Source organism: Biomphalaria glabrata, chromosome 5, assembly GCF_947242115.1.
Source record: "Biomphalaria glabrata chromosome 5, xgBioGlab47.1, whole genome shotgun sequence".
Taxonomy (NCBI): domain Eukaryota; kingdom Metazoa; phylum Mollusca; class Gastropoda; family Planorbidae; genus Biomphalaria; species Biomphalaria glabrata.
In genome coordinates, this window is record NC_074715.1 from 44,295,324 (window position 1) to 44,313,978 (window position 18,655).

The window sequence follows — 18,655 nt, forward strand, 5'->3', positions numbered from 1 at the left end:
AGATGTAGGGAGATAGCGTTGAGGCTTGGCTGGAATCTTTCTGCCGCCGCTCTGCCTGCTTCTGACTCCCTAAAAAAACAAACCCATAAGAAATATAAATGTGTTCAATCTCCATTAGGCCGTTGTTATCGGCCATGGCTACTGGACACTCATTGCACAGTTTCTAAAATTTCGTTTTTCTTTTTTTTCCTTATGATATAAAAAAAATCTTTAAAATACATTTATGAAGGTTGAAATAAAAAAAAAAAAGATTGTCAATAAAATATAACATTCTAAAATTTTTTTTTTTTTAAAGAATTATTCTAAGTTCGACCAATATATTCGATTCAAAAATGGCTCTTCAGAGCTCGTGCACCCAATTAACAGGCAGTATGGCTGCCTGATAGTGTGGTATGCGCTCTGAACTGTCGTTCTGATGTTTCCGGGTTCAAACCCTGCCGTCCTCCGCCCTTCTAGGATGCAATAATTTTCAATTCTGAAGGAACACCCGAAACACGCAAAACAAAAGTACTGCGGTCTAGTGAGCGTTATCACTGCGTCAGTGTGACTCAGCCTACTATTGAAGAAAGATTCGAATCGTTGTGTTTTATCATTGCTTACAGTCTATATATTAATTTTAAACTCTAAACACTGGTTCAAAGAAAGTCATTGGTGAAGAGAGAGAGAGAAGAGGAAGACAGAATGACGATTGACCTAAAGAAGAAAGAAAAGCGGCATATGAAGACCTCGCGCATGTTTCGGACCTCGCGTCAAATTGTTTGCATGCAGGGGCCGACTGGCTATATGGGCGTTCGGAAAATGCCCGGTGGGCCGGTACCCAAATGGGCCGGTAGGGTCACCTAAAGGGTCTCATGAATGCCACTTTGTCACGTATTGAATTGTTAAAGGTTTTATAATGTTCTCTTAACAAAGTGGCCCTCTGAGCGTCGTGTTTAAAAAAAAAATCATTTACAGACTCAACATTGTAGGTCCTAATACTAATTTAATTTAATACATTTTCCGAAATAATGTAATAGTCTACATCCGTAGACAGTGCTACTGTAGGCTTCATCCTTTAAGGGTCTACACAGTTAGCGATGAATAAGCAACATAATGCCTATACCTTTCTTATCAAGATATAGAGCATGCTTACAGTTATTGATACATCATTAAACTTAACATAATTATTTTCAGGACAAGTAGACCTATAATTGGAGGCCCATCATATGATATACAATTTATGGGCCGGACTTGTATAGAAATGCCTTTTGACACCCAGTCCGCCCCTGTTTGCATGGTGAGGTCAACGAGTTCTGCACTGCAAGATGAAAGAGGCAATGTAAAGTCGGTTTAAGTGGCAAACAGGAGGGATACTAAAGGGCTTTACATTTTTTTTTTATACATTTATATTTACCCTTTTTTTTACTAGATCTACGTGTTTTTACATAGATGAAGGACTTTGTACGGTACAAGTTTTCGGTGTACGAACCAATCGATTGGTGACCTAAATTCTGGAACGCATGAAGGGCGAGCACCGTGTTGCCTCTGCTGTGGTTGAATAGCAGTATAATATTTAATTTCCTTTTATTCTTCACATGTTAATACATTTTACTTATTAAGAAGTCTCAGTCTTCCACTTACATGCTGTATCTCGAATCCCGTATTGCGCTATAGAATATCTATGTTTAGTTCATTATCTGAACACTTCTCATCACTGTCCCAACTTTAGTACATAGATTTAAAGCCACACAGACAATGGCTAGGTCTTCTATATATACTGGAGCAAACCGAATTAGAGGGTAGTCTTTTCTAACTAATTATTATCTCAAGAATGGTATGAAAAAATATTCTTACATACTTCTAAAAGTTGATAGTAACTCAACTGAAAAGGCTTGTGAAATAATAAATATTTGACATCTAGAATCAGACATGTAGATTAAAAAAGCAAAGATGGCTAGGGCTACTTCAAGACTATAACTACACACTGGTAATTTTACAACGCAAAACATTCAGCAGTCCCCCACTATAAGATCAAATTGAGTTTAATTCAATTAAATAAACTACAAAAAATAATTATGCGGAAACAGACAGTATTTGTTGATTTTGTTTTAAAATTAATACCGACGGGGCCAACTCTCGTCTGTTCGTTGGCATATGACTAGTGAAGAAAAAAAAACAACGTGCTAAAGTGTGTGTGCTCACTCGTGCGTAAACTTGATAGAGAGAAAGGAGAGAAAGTATAGAGATATGACAGAGACAGAGAGAGGTAGGCAGATATAGGAGGCAAAAGGAGGGAGAGGGGTAAACAGAGACAGATTCACAAACACAGAGAGACGGGATTGGGAGAGACAGACACATCCACAAAGAGCGGGGGGAGGGGTCAGACACACACACACAGACGTAAATAGAAAGACAGAAAAAAAAAGTTAGGCTGATGTAACAATGCTAACTTAACCCAACGTTGAGATGTCCAATCTGGCCTCAAGCCACCCTGATTGGCCTGATTTCTGAACTTTGTTTGGGTTTGGGAAGGGAAGATGGCGGTGGTGGTCAAATCAAACATAATAACTCGACACTTAAATTTCGTGTGATCATCTGTATCGAAAATGAAAATGGCTGCCCCCCCTTTCCTCCCCCAATTTCACATGCTAATATGCCCCCCCTCCCCCAACTCCATTCCAGCTAGTAAAAGCATCGTGGCTTTATGACATGTTGACATTTGATGTGGACTTGGGCAAGTCTTCACAAATAGAGACATAATTATAGAGAGATAGTCCCCTTGTTCCTTGTCCGCTTGATGGGCAAGTGTATAAGTCTGTCTTACGTAAGTCTCCTCAAAGACAAGATCTCTGGTCTATCTACACCACACCATACATGTGTGTGTTTGTGATGGGAAGGGTACAATTATTCCAGTCGTGCGCATTTGAAATTTTTTTTTCACTCTTTTGCGCACTTATTGACACATTGGGAACAGGAAGTCTTTGTTGCCAAAGGACGCTCTGGTTACGCCATTGCTTTTGTCCCCTTTGTCCCGATGGGTGTTTTCTAGTTGGCTTGTGGCCTGTTTGCTCATTCCCCGATGACGGGTTGTGCAACCGAGTGCACACATTTTATCTATGTATTTGGGTTGACCTTTAGTAGCCATTGTACTAGCCTTCTAGTAACACTGATAGTTTATGAAAACCTTTGTACATTTCAGTGTTAAACTGCAAGATCTACATAACATTGTTTAGCAATAGTAATTGATCATTGCATCAGCACATAAAATCACATGAAACACTTGCTATATCAATGCTTGTTGTTCAGAAAAAATAATTAATTACCGATAATTAATTCACTAATTGGGTTATTTTTTTAAAAACTGATTTATGTTTTGTTAGATAAAATAAATAATTTATGTTAAGTTTCAACTTAGTCCGAGAATGTGTGTGGGAGAAATAACTTGTACATATTTAGTCATATATCTTTATTACTGAAAGATAAATTTCTCTTTTTGGTACAAATAAAATTAATAACCAGTATTTAATTGAATAATTGGTTAATTCTTTTTATTGATTCATGCTTTGTTAGGTACAAGAAATACTTGTGCAAAGTTTTGACTTGATCCGAGAATGGTCGTGGGAGAAATTTAACGTGATCAAAATTTTCTACCAGACAGACAAACAAACAGAGTAAGTTGCTGTAAGCTGTGTAACAATTACCACCGCCTTCCTCTCCCCTTTCTTTACTGTGATACGATTAGGGCAACTTTAAAATGTCTTGTTAGAGAGTTCAGACTTAGCCTCTGAGAAATACGATGTGCAAGACTTCTCTTTGCTATAACTCCTTTTTTTATGATTACATTGTTGACCTACACACCATGTCCGAACTGCCCTGAATATGTTAGCTCTACGAACACCATCGCACCAACAGAGAATCTGTAGCCGTTGTCAGAACCGGATCAAGAGAAAACCTAATTTTCGAACAGTGGTCCACCGTAGTTTGAGAGGCATTGTTTCCAAAGCGACCTCATGTCCTTAATATTTCTATACATCATAAAAACTACTTATAGCTTTCAGCCATACACCACGTCTGGCATTTCTGTCTCGATCTATCATCCACTTTTTTTTTTCTCTTCCATATGCCATTATATCCTAAGTCTCGTGAGATACGAACACACCTCTACGTCGTGGCAGCGTTTTGTTCTCTGGCCAGTCCTAGTTATATTAGTGTTTAAAATTTCATTACTTTCAATTTAATGTCACGCTTTCGAAATATAATTTGTGATGTAAAAAAACAAACGTTCACAGCATTGGAAGCTCTCTGTACATAAAACGTTAGAAGTACACCATTAGTTTCATATATATATATTTATAATTTGCCTATATTTCTTTCTCTACGATTTTGTTTAATTCCACATAATTTACAAACAGCCTGACGTCATAAAAATTCTTGTTGTTTTTTTACTCCACTTTGCTGTCCTAAGTCTGGGCTCAATCCAAAATGTATTTTAAAAATATGGACGTTTCCCCCCCTCCCCCATCTTCTAAATTTAGCCTTTATTATCACGTGGGAGGTTGATAAAAGATCTGCATATATTTAAAACAAATATAGAGTTTCCAGTTCAGGGAAAAAAAAAGTAGGAAAAATGATGAAAAAAGAGAGAATGAAAGAACGGTTCAATGGACTTCCACGTTTGCATGTTTTATAACTTGCATCTTCTGATGTGGCCAGTGTCACGCTCTCGTTAGTAGCTCATTTGATGTTAGCTTATGAGTTATCTGTCCAATACTTCTGATGTGGCCAGTGTCACGCTCTCGTTAGTAGCTCATTTGATGTTAGCTTATGAGTTATCTGTCCAATACTTCTGATGTGGCCAGTGTCACGCTCTCGTTAGTAGCTCATTTGATGTTAGCTTATGAGTTATCTGTCCAATACTTCTGATGTGGCCAGTGTCACGTTCTCGTTAGTAGCTCATTTGATGTTAGCTTATGAGTTATCTGTCCAATACTTCTGATGTGGCCAGTGTCACGCTCTCGTTAGTAGCTCATTTGATGTTAGCTTATGAGTTATCTGTCCAATACTTCTGATGTGGCCAGTGTCACGCTCTCGTTAGTAGCTCATTTGATGTTAGCTTATGAGTTATCTGTCCAATACTTCTGATGTGGCCAGTGTCACGCTCTCGTTAGTAGCTCATTTGATGTCAGCTTATGAGTTATCTGTCCAATACTTCTGATGTGGCCAGTGTCACTCTCTCGTTAGTAGCTCATTTGATGTTAGCTTATGAGTTATCTGTCCAATACTTCTGATGTGGCCAGTGTCACGCTCTCGTTAGTAGCTCATTTGATGTTAGCTTATGAGTTATCTGTCCAATACTTCTGATGTGGCCAGTGTCACGCTCTCGTTAGTAGCTCATTTGATGTCAGCTTATGAGTTATCTGTCCAATACTTCTGATGTGGCCAGTGTCACTCTCTCGTTAGTAGCTCATTTGATGTTAGCTTATGAGTTATCTGTCCAATACTTCTGATGTGGCCAGTGTCACGCTCTCGTTAGTAGCTCATTTGATGTTAGCTTATGAGTTATCTGTCCAATACTTCTGATGTGGCCAGTGTCACGCTCTCGTTAGTAGCTCATTTGATGTTAGCTTATGAGTTATCTGTCCAATACTTCTGATGTGGCCAGTGTCACTCTCTCGTTAGTAGCTCATTTGATGTCAGCTTATGAGTTATCTGTCCAATACTTCTGATGTGGCCAGTGCCACTCTCTCGTTATTAGCTCATTGGATGTCAGCTTATGAGTTATTTGTCCAATACTTCTGATGGGAGTAGATACGAACCCAAGTGTTACTTTGCTGTAAGTCATGCACTAAAAAAATAGGACTATTTTCTTATAGAACTGCACAACTTATTTCTGAAATGTTTGACAAAGCTAAGATGGACACTAAAACTGTAACACTGAATCTATTTTGTTCCTTGATATCAAATTTATTGACTATGTATCTCTTAAAAATAAACTCAACACACTTATCAGCATAACATTCACTTCGTAGTAAAGAGGCTTACGAGCCTGGTTTTTGACTTTTTCTTAGCACGTTAGGAAATGCCAATAAAAAGAACACATATTTGTAAAACCATCTTATATAATACAGACGTTACTTCAAAAAAGAAGATGATTACGTCCTACGCGTCTGTGACAGGTGGGGAAATGTGACGTGTGTTTGGCACGTTTTATGTCTAGGGGATGATTATTTTTGAAAGAAATCACACCCCCACTTATCAGCATGTGAATCGGGAGCAGACACGCAACGAGACAAAGCAATGAAAGATAGATACAAAAGTTAAAATAAAGGATATTTATTTACATAAATATACATATAATAATAAAAAGGGGGAGGGTTTGCATCTATCTCTAGTATATCCTATGTTTAATCATCACTCTTGCACATAATAAGAGAGAGTATGTCACTTTGTCCTCTGACTTAGCTGGTATTCCTGTTGATGTCGCAGCTGGCTGTGTCCTGGCTTGAGGTTCTGCAGCTGGAGGTGGCGCTCTAGCGGATAGAGGGCCGCCGGCGATATAGTTCTTGTGGAGTCTCAATCCCCAAAATCTATTATCTGTAGTGGGCACAGTAGGGCGGGTGGCCGGCTACCGTGGGCACAAGGTTACTGCGGGCAGAGCGGATCTGCCGTGGGCAGCGTAGTTGACAGGATATGTCCAGTGAGTTGCAGAGGGTTGGCGTAGCTATGACGTCTCACACAGACCTGAGCCCATAGGGACGTCGCACCTAATAGCTTGACAGGTGGGCTGTCGAATAGGCGGGCAATGCCGATAGCGCCAAGTAGTAGAGTTGAGTAGTGTCGTGCAGACACTGAACAGCAACAGCAAATAAATAGGCAGGTAAGTGATCCGATAAATAGGCAGGTCTCAGTAGGACAGTGCAGTGCTGGATAGCACTCAGCACATAAATAGGCAGACACCTGAGGGAGGCTGCGGATAAACAAAGACAAGTTAGGACATGTCTCTCATGCATCTCATCGATGCCCTCGACTGAGGTGCATTCGTCAGATTGGTAAAATTGCTTTAGAGCATAATTGGGAGAAGATGACAAATGGGGTTTGGAATAATAGATGGCTGATAGTAGCAATATAAAATGTACATAAAAGGGAAAGTAATAATATAAAAATGTACATAGCAGGGGAAATAATAATCTCAAATAAACACCACAGGTGGATAGTGAAAGAAAAGGGGGGGGGGGTGAGTTGGGCGGTGGTCAGTGACCGAGACGCTTTGTTTGCATATGACCGTGGGTCGAGAACAATGGAGCGTGCTTGAATGTCCCTTCAAGCGGCGCAACTCTCCTTAGAGTAAAATGAGTAAAGGGGAGATAATTCATATATCTTCTCTAAACGCAGTATCAGTGCGCTAGTAAAATTATCACGGTTGTCAGCCGAGATAAAGAAAATAAAATAAGATGTACAAGTATATACATGGTTGCATCAACTATCAATCGAGCAACATAGCATTAATAGATTAATGCAATACATAAATAAATACATAGGACATGTTTATGTTTTCTACTTACGCCAGTGAGAAATACACAATGCACTAATTAAATATAAATGAACTAAGCAAAATACACATGATAATATCCAATGGAAATAGCACAAAGTAATTGAGATGGAACTTGTGATTAAGTTCGGCTTACCACCAGGTATTCCTCTAGGAGAAAGAATGAGTGATATAGTCCAGACTCGATAGCTCAGCTCGAATGAGAAAGAGAGGGTGATTTGAGTTGGTTAACTTTATATATATGCCTGAAAAGTGTGGGCGGACACCGGAAATGTCCTAGGCTTAGCATTATCTTACACTTGGGTGGAGTAGACTTGAGCCGCACCTTGGAGTATCACGCGGTGCGTTGACCAGGGTAATCTCTTAGATCAAAGAGAGACGTGAGAGATGGGGGGGGGAGAAGGATTAGCTTGCATTCAAACCAAGGTGGGGTCGACCGCGACCGTCCTTCAGACATCCGGCGGGCAAGACAAAAGAGATTGTGTGTCTACCTTTCCCCGATCAAGGGCAGATAAATGAAAGGACGCGCCTTAGCTATCTCCAAGGTGGTCAACTAAGTCTAGCCTGGAGAGGAAAAGGTGGCGCGGGTGAATGATTTAGGGGTAGGATGGACAAATAATTAAAATAAAATAAATAAATAAGGAAAAATAATAATTAATGCGGTGATAAATTTGAGTGACTCTGACAGCGAGTTTTTGACTTGTCACAGCGTCATGCATTTAGTCATGCATATTAACCAATGACTTAAATTCTGCCAAGTCACTGGTTTTCCTGGCTAGCTCAGGCAACATATTCCATGCTTTAATAGCACTAGGGAAGAAGGAGTATTGGTACAAATTTATCCTAGCATATGGGACGAGGAATGTGCCTTTATCTTTGTGTCTTTCAGAGTATTTTATTAAATTTTGTTTTTGTATATGAAGATTATGGTTCAGTGTTTTATGTATGATTGCTACTTTACTTTTGAGCCTTCTGTCTTGAAGGCTTTCTAAATTTAGCGATTTTACTAAAGGTGTTACTCTAGTCAAATGTGAATATTCGTTTGTTATGAATCTCACTGCTCTATTTTGTGTCTGTTCCAGTTTCTTAATGTTTTCTTGAGTTGAGGGGTCCCAAACGGAGGATGCATATTCTATTATTGGCCTAACCAAGGTTAAATAACATTTTAGTTTTATGTTCTTATTTGATTGATAGAAATTTCTTTTAATAAATCCTAATGCTTTGTTTGATTTTTTGTAGTTTCATCAATATGTGGATTTCATGACAGTTTTTCATTTATTATAACACCTAGGTATTTTGCGTTTTTAGTCTGTGTTACTGGTTTGCCATGAATAAGATAAGTGGAATTAATTTAATTTAGTTTTTTTGTTACTCTTAACAACTGATATTTTTCTGGGTGGAAAGACATGCTCCAATTTGATTCCCATTTCTGTAATTCATCTAATTCTCTTTGTAAAATATCTGTGTCTTGTGTTTTTTTTATTGTTCTATATATTATGCAATCGTCTGCAAATAATCTGACTTTTGTTCCTGAAGTAATGCAATTTGGTAAATCATTTATGTAAATTAAAAATAGTAGTGGACCCAAGACTGTTCTTTGAGGTACACCTGAGTTTACTGTTATCGGTGTTGATTTAGAGCCATTTATTATTACAGTTTGTTCTCTCCCTATCAGAAAATCTTTAATCCACTGATGCAGTGGACCATTAATGCCGAAATATTTTAATTTTTTAAGCAAACTATGGTGGTGAACTTTGTCAAAAGCCTTAGAAAAATCTAGTAAGATAGCATCTATTTGTTCACTATTATCTAAACCTTTTGAAAAATCATCAATTAGTCCTATTAGTTGTGCTTCACATGATCTATATTTCCTAAAACCATGCAACACATATATGTTGAAACACACAGTAACACGCCTTGTAGCCCCACCCCCCTTTTTTTTTCTTTGTTTGTTGTTTGCTCCTTGGTGTGTGTCTGTGTGAGAGCTGTTGCATCATTGTAGGATTGGATTTAATTAGCTGAATGTCCTGAGGCACTTACCCGCTATTGGACTTCCGCTGTACGAGTCCACTTTGTTGCCGAAGCCCATCAAGTTGGCCCATTAGTGGAGACTTACTATCCATGGTTTGGTGTAGCGTGGACCTTGTATTACTCTCCGGCAGTTGAAAAACTCGAAGACTCCAATTTCACCCCCCCCCCCTTTTTTGCTCCCCTATATTTTGTATTCTATGTACTCTGAATTGTATTCTGGAAAGAAAGTGCTTAAATGAATAATGTGACTTAATATTGGTTCTGCTCATGTACACTGTAGAGCTATTGTTTGGGAGTTGGGTATTTGTATTATTGTCTCTCCATAGAGCACTAACACACACACACAGACGTATACTTTAAGTTGTAGCCCTGCACTGATGAGACACAGGGTTACCTTTAATGCAGTTAAATCCTTTAAAACATTTGTTTTTTGGTTTTGACTCGTTAAATTCTTCTCACAATGGCGATCGGGCCCCATAATGACATATTACGAGATCTTTAGGGCTCGCAAAGACTTTTCTGCAGGGAACAGTGCCGGGAAAGGAAGGGGAGGCAGACAAAAGAAGCGATAGGAAGACAACACTAAGGAATGATCGGGGACCTGTTTGGTTTACACTTTTGGGAGGATCCTTTAGATTTGAAGATAAATACATCCTTGATCAAACTTCTCGCAGGCGGCGGGGGATGACAGGGTTCTTACCAGAGACCATCGAGACAACGCATATTACACGACCAGGCCGCCACCTTATCTGTCAATGATGAAGTCTCTAATCGGGGCAAAAGACAGAGACGAAGAGAGATTCTGCTCATGTGTGTTGCTCCAACAGACTAAGAGAATCTGATCATGTGTGTTTCCCTAAAATACTAAGAGATTCTGATCATATGTGGTGTCCCAACAGACTAACAGATTAAGAGACAGAACGAAACAGAAGCTTATTAATTGGTCATGTCCACAAATACTGTACAATTTCTTTCCAAACTTATGACCCTAATCATTGAAGTCCTCGTAGCAATGATATGTTGAGACCATAGTAAGTCCCACTCAGAAATGGTTTCAATAATTTGACTAGTACCTTTGTAACGTTGGTTTTGTGTGTGTGTGCAAAGTTTGACATCTCAAATTGCTATTTCTCTTTGTGGCACTTCTCTTTTCATTCTCTTTGTTTTCTTTCTCCAGTTAATACCAGAACAGCAAGTCTTGTTTCTGGATCTACTTGTCGAGGACTCGGTGACCTTGTCATCGAATGATTTCAAAGAATTGAGAGAAATATTTCAGATTTCAACAGCCAATCCTGAGGTATAGATTTCAGTTTTTTTTTTTGTGTGTCTATCCCAATAGACTATTTCAAAATCTGTTTTCTTGTAAGGGATATTATTCCTGTTCCAATTAAAAATACATTTTGAATAGCTTCAGCCATCTACCCTCCCCATCCCGCTTTGTTTAAGTAATATTATAGTCTCCAGGGGCAGATCATAAAGATAGCCAGAGGCGGGGCAAGGGAAATGTGAATTATAGACCATCATTATTGTTTAGATTGTTTGCATTATAAAAAAAACAACATTAGCCTTGGGAGAGCGAGATGATCCAATCTAAATGACCTATTTGCACAATTTATCACCGGAGTTAAGTAATAAACATTAGAAAATTTGGCCGTGACGCAGTAAAAATCCATTCAGCGATTTGTTTAAAATGCGCGGATGTAAACATCTTTATATTTACATGATTAGGGCATACATCATAGTTACAAAACTTTCTGTGTAGTATTGTAATAGGATCCTAAGAAGAACATATAAATCTAATACTTCAGTGTACTTTTTCGTAGTAGAACTAATATAAGATCACTGTTTTAATTCAAGTAATATTTGATTGCAAACAACTTCATTGAAACTGAATAAGATGAAATCATGTTCAAATGGAATCTCCCTATCAGTGATTTTTTTTTTAATTTGCAGGTTCAACACAGTTGGTGCGAACTAGTTATTTCCCAGCATGCCACGCGGTGGTTAGATGACGTCAGGACTTTCCTTATTCACCATCAGGTCAGGACCTGGCTTGTTATGGAATATGTTTTTATAGTAACCGTGCTAAAATTGGCTTCCTTATAGGCTATTTTAGCATCACCTGGGATAGTATTGACTTTTTAAAAGTATTGGGCAACATTGAGTTCATAGTATCGGCCCCATTAAAGAGTCTGACATCTTAAGGCATGTACGCTCAATGTTGCTAGTAGGCCAAGTTGTCGAGAATGGAGGGTCTAGGTTCGTGCCCTCCTCGTCAGGACTATCTGTTGTCACCATCTTCTGTCTTTAAAAAACAAATATATGTACCATGTGTGCGTCATTCATTTTGAACACTTAGTCTCACAGTTGTTTACGTCACTTAGCGCGAGTCCCTGCATTATAGTAGGCCTGAACTCTGACCTGCAATGTCTCGGACTGTGGGGCAGTGGAGAACAAAAGCTCGTTGCCCTGTGGTACATACCTGTGACATGGCAAGAGCTACTGCCATTAGCGTTACATTAATAAATATTATTTATACATTCATTTATATTACATTTATTTACGTTTAGAACTGAACTGCTACATATTCACTCATTTTTATAATGCAGTGTGTTTATGTTTAAATAAAACTATTATTTTTCTAATAAAAAAAAGTTACTTCCGTCGGCTTTGTTGAGATTGCTGTTAAAAACGGGTAATGCGAGGTGGGGGCAGGTCTGGGTGTGTATTGAGACCTTTGGGTGGCAAAGTGCGGAACTGGTAAACACTACGGATATTTTGGAGGAATCGAGTTTTTGTGTTCCTGATATGCGGAGTTGTCGAATCGTGAGAACCATGGTTCATACCTTCGTCTGGACTATCCATTATTTCACTATATTTAATTACCCATTTTTTTTTTCACAAAACTATGTGTCTCATAGTGCTCCCTTTATAAATAACACGTCTGCATCATTCATAGTTGAGGCACTTAGTTTCACGTGTGTATATATACACTATAGGTCCACACTACGATACTTGCTTAAAGAATTAATTTCAGTCTTTAATCATTTGGCGATTTGTTCATTAATTTTCAAGACGTATTCTTTTTTTTTCCTTGCAAATATTAGAAATTTAATTAGAATCTCCCTGGTATCAGACTCAATATCATAGCTAAGTACTACCTGATAACTAACTACAAAGTGTTTTTTTTTTCCAAATGACTGGATATTGACTGGACACTGGTTGAACGCTTGCTTTTACAGTCAAGTCATCGTGTTTTGTTTTTTACTTGATGCCATGAGGTCAAAGCTTTGTATGTATTGTAACGTTTCCCACTCTCCAGGCTCTCTGCAAACACCACACACACAACGAACTCAAAGAACCTTACAACTCTGGGCTCCAAAGTAGCAGTAACAGTTTAATTTCCAAAACTTCACAAATACTGTACAGTTGGTAACAACATTACACTGACTGTCCAAAAACCTTGCTTCTGTTCCGGACCGACTTCACAGACCGTGCTGTTTCTGACTTCGCCCCGTACTGGTCACATTGCGAGGTAACACACTCGCTCTTATATAGAGTCCCTACAGGCTTTCTAGAATCGGATGGAACGTCGCTTGACCACTCAGGTTGATCACATTCGCAGTGACTTGCGTGCGTAATATTTACAAGACGGGTCTTTGCCGAACTGGCTTGTGCTGTCACTCGTCACGGTTGATCGCTCGTCTAGCGCTGGCCTAGAGCGATTGGCGTAGTCTAAAAACACACACAGCACTACTCCCATCTTTGTCATCACCCGGTTTATAACAGTATCATACCATTTCCAGAAAATTACATAAGTCTTAAAAGAATCCGCAAACTTGATTTCCTTTTTGATTAAGAATAGGTCTGTGAGACTTTAGTCAGTGAAAACGTCAAGGATTAAGTCATTGGAAATGTTGAGGATTAAGGGACAGTTCTTTTTGCATTGTATTGAAGTCAAGGTATCCCTTGAAGTGAAGGAGAAGTTGTATGCAACGGAATAGCTGATGAGGAATACAAATCGAATACAATATTGAAATTGAATGAGTCGTAAAATAGAATCAGATTTCATAAAAATAGAGCTTTATAAATGCAATTCAGTGAAATACTAATTTAAAAAATTGTATCTAACTTCTACAGTTATTAAAAAAAAAAAAAAAGAAAGAAATGTTTCCGCTTTTAAAAAAAAAAAAGGTAGACGCTACCCAAAAGTAGTTTTATATATATTGCAACCCCTTCCCCCCCCCGCTACAATTGTGGTCAAAAAGATCGCACACTCCTATTCTGGGCTTCCTTCCTTAGTGGTCTTTGTGCTTCCTTCCTTAGTCGTCTTTGTGCTTCCTTCCTTAGTAGTCTTTGGGCTTCCTTCCTTAGTGGTCTTTGTGCTTCCTTCCTTAGTAGTCTTTGTGCTTCCTTCCTTAGTAGTCTTTGGGCTTCCTTCCTTAGTAGTCTTTGTGCTTCCTTCCTTAGTAGTCTTTGTGCTTCCTTCCTTAGTAGTCTTTGGGCTTCCTTCCTTAGTAGTCTTTGTGCTTCCTTCCTTAGTGGTCTTTGGGATTCCTTCCTTACTGGTCTTTGTGCTTCCTTCCTTAGTAGTCTTTGGGCTTCCTTCCTTAGTAGTCTTTGGGCTTCCTTCCTTAGTAGTCTTTGTGCTTCCTTCCTTAGTAGTCTTTGGGCTTCCTTCCTTAGTGGTCTTTGTGCTTCCTTCCTTAGTAGTCTTTGTGCTTCCTTCCTTAGTAGTCTTTGTGCTTCCTTCCTTAGTAGTCTTTGGGCTTCCTTCCTTAGTAGTCTTTGTGCTTCCTTCCTTAGTGGTCTTTGTGCTTCCTTCCTTAGTGGTCTTTGTACTTCCTTCCTTAGTAGTCTTTGGGCTTCCTTCCTTAGTAGTCTTTGTGCTTCCTTCCTTAGTAGTCTTTGTGCTTCCTTCCTTAGTAGTCTTTGGGCTTCCTTCCTTAGTAGTCTTTGGGCTTCCTTCCTTAGTAGTCTTTGTGCTTCCTTCTTTAGTAGTCTTTGTGCTTCCTTCCTTAGTAGTCTTTTTGCTTCCTTCCTTAGTAGTCTTTGTGCTTCCTTCCTTAGTAGTCTTTGTGCTTCCTTCCTTAGTAGTCTTTGTGCTTCCTTCCTTAGTGGTCTTTGTGCTTCCTTCCTTAATAGTCTTTGGGCTTCCTTCCTTAGTAGTCTTTGTGCTTCCTTCCTTAGTGGTCTTTGTGCTTCCTTCCTTAGTAGTCTTTGTGCTTCCTTCCTTAGTAGTCTTTGTGCTTCCTTCCTTAGTAGTCTTTGTGCTTCCTTCCTTAGTAGTCTTTGTGCTTCCTTCCTTAGTAGTCTTTGGGCTTCCTTCCTTAGTAGTCTTTGTGCTTCCTTCCTTAGTAGTCTTTGTGCTTCCTTCCTTAGTAGTCTTTGGGCTTCCTTCCTTAGTAGTCTTTGTGCTTCCTTCCTTAGTAGTCTTTGGGCTTCCTTCCTTAGTAGTCTTTGTGCTTCCTTCCTTAGTAGTCTTTGTGCTTCCTTCCTTAGTAGTCTTTGGGCTTCCTTCCTTAGTAGTCTTTGGGCTTCCTTCCTTAGTAGTCTTTGTGCTTCCTTCCTTAGTAGTCTTTGTCCTTCCTTTTCTTAGTAGTCTTTGTGCTTCCTTCCTTAGTAGTCTTTGTGCTTCCTTCCTTAGTAGTCTTTGTGCTTCCTTCCTTAGTGGTCTTTGTGCTTCCTTCCTTAGTAGTCTTTGGGCTTCCTTCCTTAGTAGTCTTTGTGCTTCCTTCCTTAGTGGTCTTTGTGCTTCCTTCCTTAGTAGTTTTTGGGCTTCCTTCCTTAGTAGTCTTTGTGCTTCCTTTCTTAGTGGTCTTTGTGCTTCCTTCCTTAGTAGTCTTTGTGCTTCCTTCCTTAGTAGTCTTTGTGCTTCCTTCCTTAGTAGTCTTTGTGCTTCCTTCCTTAGTAGTCTTTGGGCTTCCTTCCTTAGTAGTCTTTGTGCTTCCTTCCTTAGTAGTCTTTGTGCTTCCTTCCTTAGTAGTCTTTGTGCTTCCTTCCTTAGTAGTCTTTGGGCTTCCTTCCTTAGTAGTCTTTTGGGCTTCCTTCCTTAGTAGTCTTTGTGCTTCCTTCCTTAGTAGTCTTTGTGCTTCCTTTCTTAGTAGTCTTTGTGCAACAAACTCAATCAGTGCCTCTCTGTATCTGGCCTCCTGAGTAGGTTTGTAATTTCAAGTCACTCTTACATTTCACTCCCTATCAATTGTGCCACGTGACTGAAAGGAGCGATGAATAAGCTATTAGAAGCCTGAGTTTGATTTCATGTTTAAAACATGAAGTCACGTAGTTCTGGCGCTAGAGTTGTCAAAGCTACAGACAGATTGATTATAATAGAGTGTAAACAATATGACATAGTTTTAGGAGAAGGGCGCTCTCTTGTTTCACCTGTTAGAGAATGAGTGGGAAAGAAAGGGAAGAAGCAAAAAGAAATACTGGGAAAGATTTCATGGGAAAAACAGAGGGAAAGAAACATTTTTTTTTCTGTTTTGATGGCATACAAATCTAGTCGATCGAATCAATGACAATATCATGTGCGAAGAACCAGTTTGACTATAGGGCATGAAGTGTTGACGCTGATGGAGGCACTTAAAGTCAGGAGTTTGAATTAGATTAAAATTGTCTGAAAAATGTTGAAAATTTCCGAGATTGGGTTTGGGAAAGCTTTGCAGCCGAACACATTTGAAAAGGAATGAACACATTTATTGTAGAAATATCATACAATTCGATGAGACCAAACAATCTCTTGGTAAAAAAAAGTCACAATACTGAAGTTGAAACTGTTGATTGCTGAGTGGCTAGTTCAAGGTCTAGCTTGAGCCAGGTACAATGTCGGTAGCTGGTGCTAGTTAAGTCTAACCCTTATTCGGTCGTGCCTACACGTCTGAACCCAACTCCTTCGATTTTTTTGTTGTTGTTGCTATAATCATGAGAGCAGCAAGAGTCCCCCCCCCCTTTCCCTTGCTGTTAGAGAGATGTCTTGTTTCACTTGACTTAATTTCCACTTATTCCTCACCTATTTACTTAAAAATGCCTAATGAAACCTGTATATCGTTCTATTGCAGTCAATGGGTGTCTATTTGTATGGAGAGCTTATGATTAGCGAGCATTCAGCTTTTCAGAAATTGGCTTTTGATTGTTTCTCGAAAGTGGAGAAGTTTATGCCTGAAGGAACTCTTCAAACAGTGAAGTCAATGTTATTTCCTTCCTAGATGTTGGACAATAAGCTAGTAGGCTAGAGTACAGTTATCAGAAGTATGGCACATTGTATGCATGTTTCATCCAAATGTTAGTGTACAAGAACTGGATTACAAGTTACTGTAATACAAGAGTGTTAGTTTATGCCTGAGGTCTATCAAGATTTATATTTTGCTTATTAAAATATAACAGACATTATTCTTTTGTTGTATATCTTTAAAAAAAAATATAAGTGTGTGTGTATGTATTGATGTATATGTTTGTTTGTTTGTTTGTTTGTTTGGACTTTGCTGATGTTTCTTGGAACATTAATTACTTGACTACATTCTTTTAATCACTCAATGAAGTTTTGACTGTTGATGTTTTAAAATTGTGCAGCACACATTGAATGAATCTTGTGCTTTTTGATTCTGTTTGATGTATTGGAAATAACTAATAAGTCTAAGATAGAATATGAAAATAGGCTGTCAGTAAATGTGCAGATAAGTATTTAAAGAATGTAAAAAAAAAATGATCCTGTAAGTGGATTACTAACATGTCACATAGGCTGTCAGTGGTTACAGTAAGTTAGCCACATAACCTGCCTCTAGATTAGTCACTTTGCTTTTCAGTGGATTACACTAATAGTCACGTAGCCTATCATTGATTTAATTATTAGTCAAATAACCATTCAGTGGATTAGTCACACAGTTTCATAACCTGTCAATGGATTAGTCACATAGTCTGTCAGTGGATTAGTCACTTGTCGCTATAAGGCGCCTACGTGCGACTTGTGCAGATAATTCTAAACGGAGGAGGTAACCCTAAAATATCGGAAACCAAACCAATGAATACAAGCGAAAGGCCAGCAAAGCAGACAATTATCGACGCTGATCAATGATGTCGAACAAGAAGTTGAATACTTACGTGCTCAGCATAGTGTGAATGTGGATTGGTGCGAATGTGGAATAGTGTGAATGTGGAATGATGCGAATGTGGAATGGTCCGAATGCGTGTTGAAAGGGGAGAGATAGAGGAGGATTAAAAATGGAGTCATGTAAACGAAGCTATTATTAACATAGTATTTGCTAAGCAAGATGAAAGTCCCCATAATATACTATATATATGACTTTGTTGGTGTATGATTAAGAGTCTCATCTGCTCGTAACACACTAAGTTAAATATCTACTGCAGAAACTAAAGACGACCTTTCTCTGAAGCTGCCTAGAGTATTCTGTGTTTACTTACGATACACTTCAAATTCTAGTCTTGTTTTTAATAGTCAAAAGCTTTTCGCGCCAAACTCCTAATCGTGTCATAACAGTCACATAGCCTGTCGGTTGATTAGTCACATAAAGAGGGGATTAAATCCATATATACATACACATCTCTCAATAAGTTACATTTATTCCCCTTATTTCGATATCAAGCAAAATAATTACCAATAATTAATTAAATATTTTGTTAATCGTTTAATTAATTCATGTTTTGTCAGGTGCAATGAATAATTGTGCAAAATTTCAACGAGATCTGAGAGTTGAAAGTGGGAGAAAAAAAAACATGTTCAAACCTTTGACCAGACCGACAGAGTGAGTCGATATAAGCTTTGTAAACATTCCTTTGGGATACATGCGAAAGATCTTAGACATTGGATTCTACTGTGCTACAAACGGAAAAAAAAATCCTTCATGGTTGATGAAAATACTTCGCTTACCTACAATTCCGTATTCTGTATACCGGATACACCAAAAAAAAAAAAAACCCAAAAAAACTTGCAATTTAATAATTCGCCTCCATACATTGCAATCTCCATAAAGTCTTCAAATTTTAATATAGCATATTTTGAATGGACATATTTTTAGCTTGATAACGTTTGATTAATTAAACCAATGGAAAAGCGTGACCTTATTTAATAGAGATATT

The 18,655-nt window shown here is 38.5% G+C and overlaps 1 protein-coding gene across 7 annotated transcripts in view; it reads left to right on the forward strand.

Moving 5' to 3' along the window:
• Positions 1–16,957, forward strand: part of LOC106064144 (aminopeptidase O-like) — a 45,114-nt gene extending 28,157 nt beyond the window's left edge. For 4 of the 7 annotated variants that reach the window (XM_056029498.1, XM_056029494.1, XM_056029497.1 and 1 more), the window contains exons 14-16: positions 10,737–10,856; positions 11,513–11,599; positions 16,621–16,957. In XM_056029498.1, coding sequence (XP_055885473.1) covers positions 10,737–10,856; positions 11,513–11,599; positions 16,621–16,767 — 354 coding nt within the window. In that variant the 3' untranslated portion in view covers positions 16,768–16,957. The remainder of the gene's footprint in view (positions 1–10,736; positions 10,857–11,512; positions 11,600–16,620) is intronic. The other 3 variants (XM_056029500.1, XM_056029499.1, XM_056029501.1) reach the window with 1 other exon arrangement.
• Positions 16,958–18,655: the final 1,698 nt, after the last annotated feature.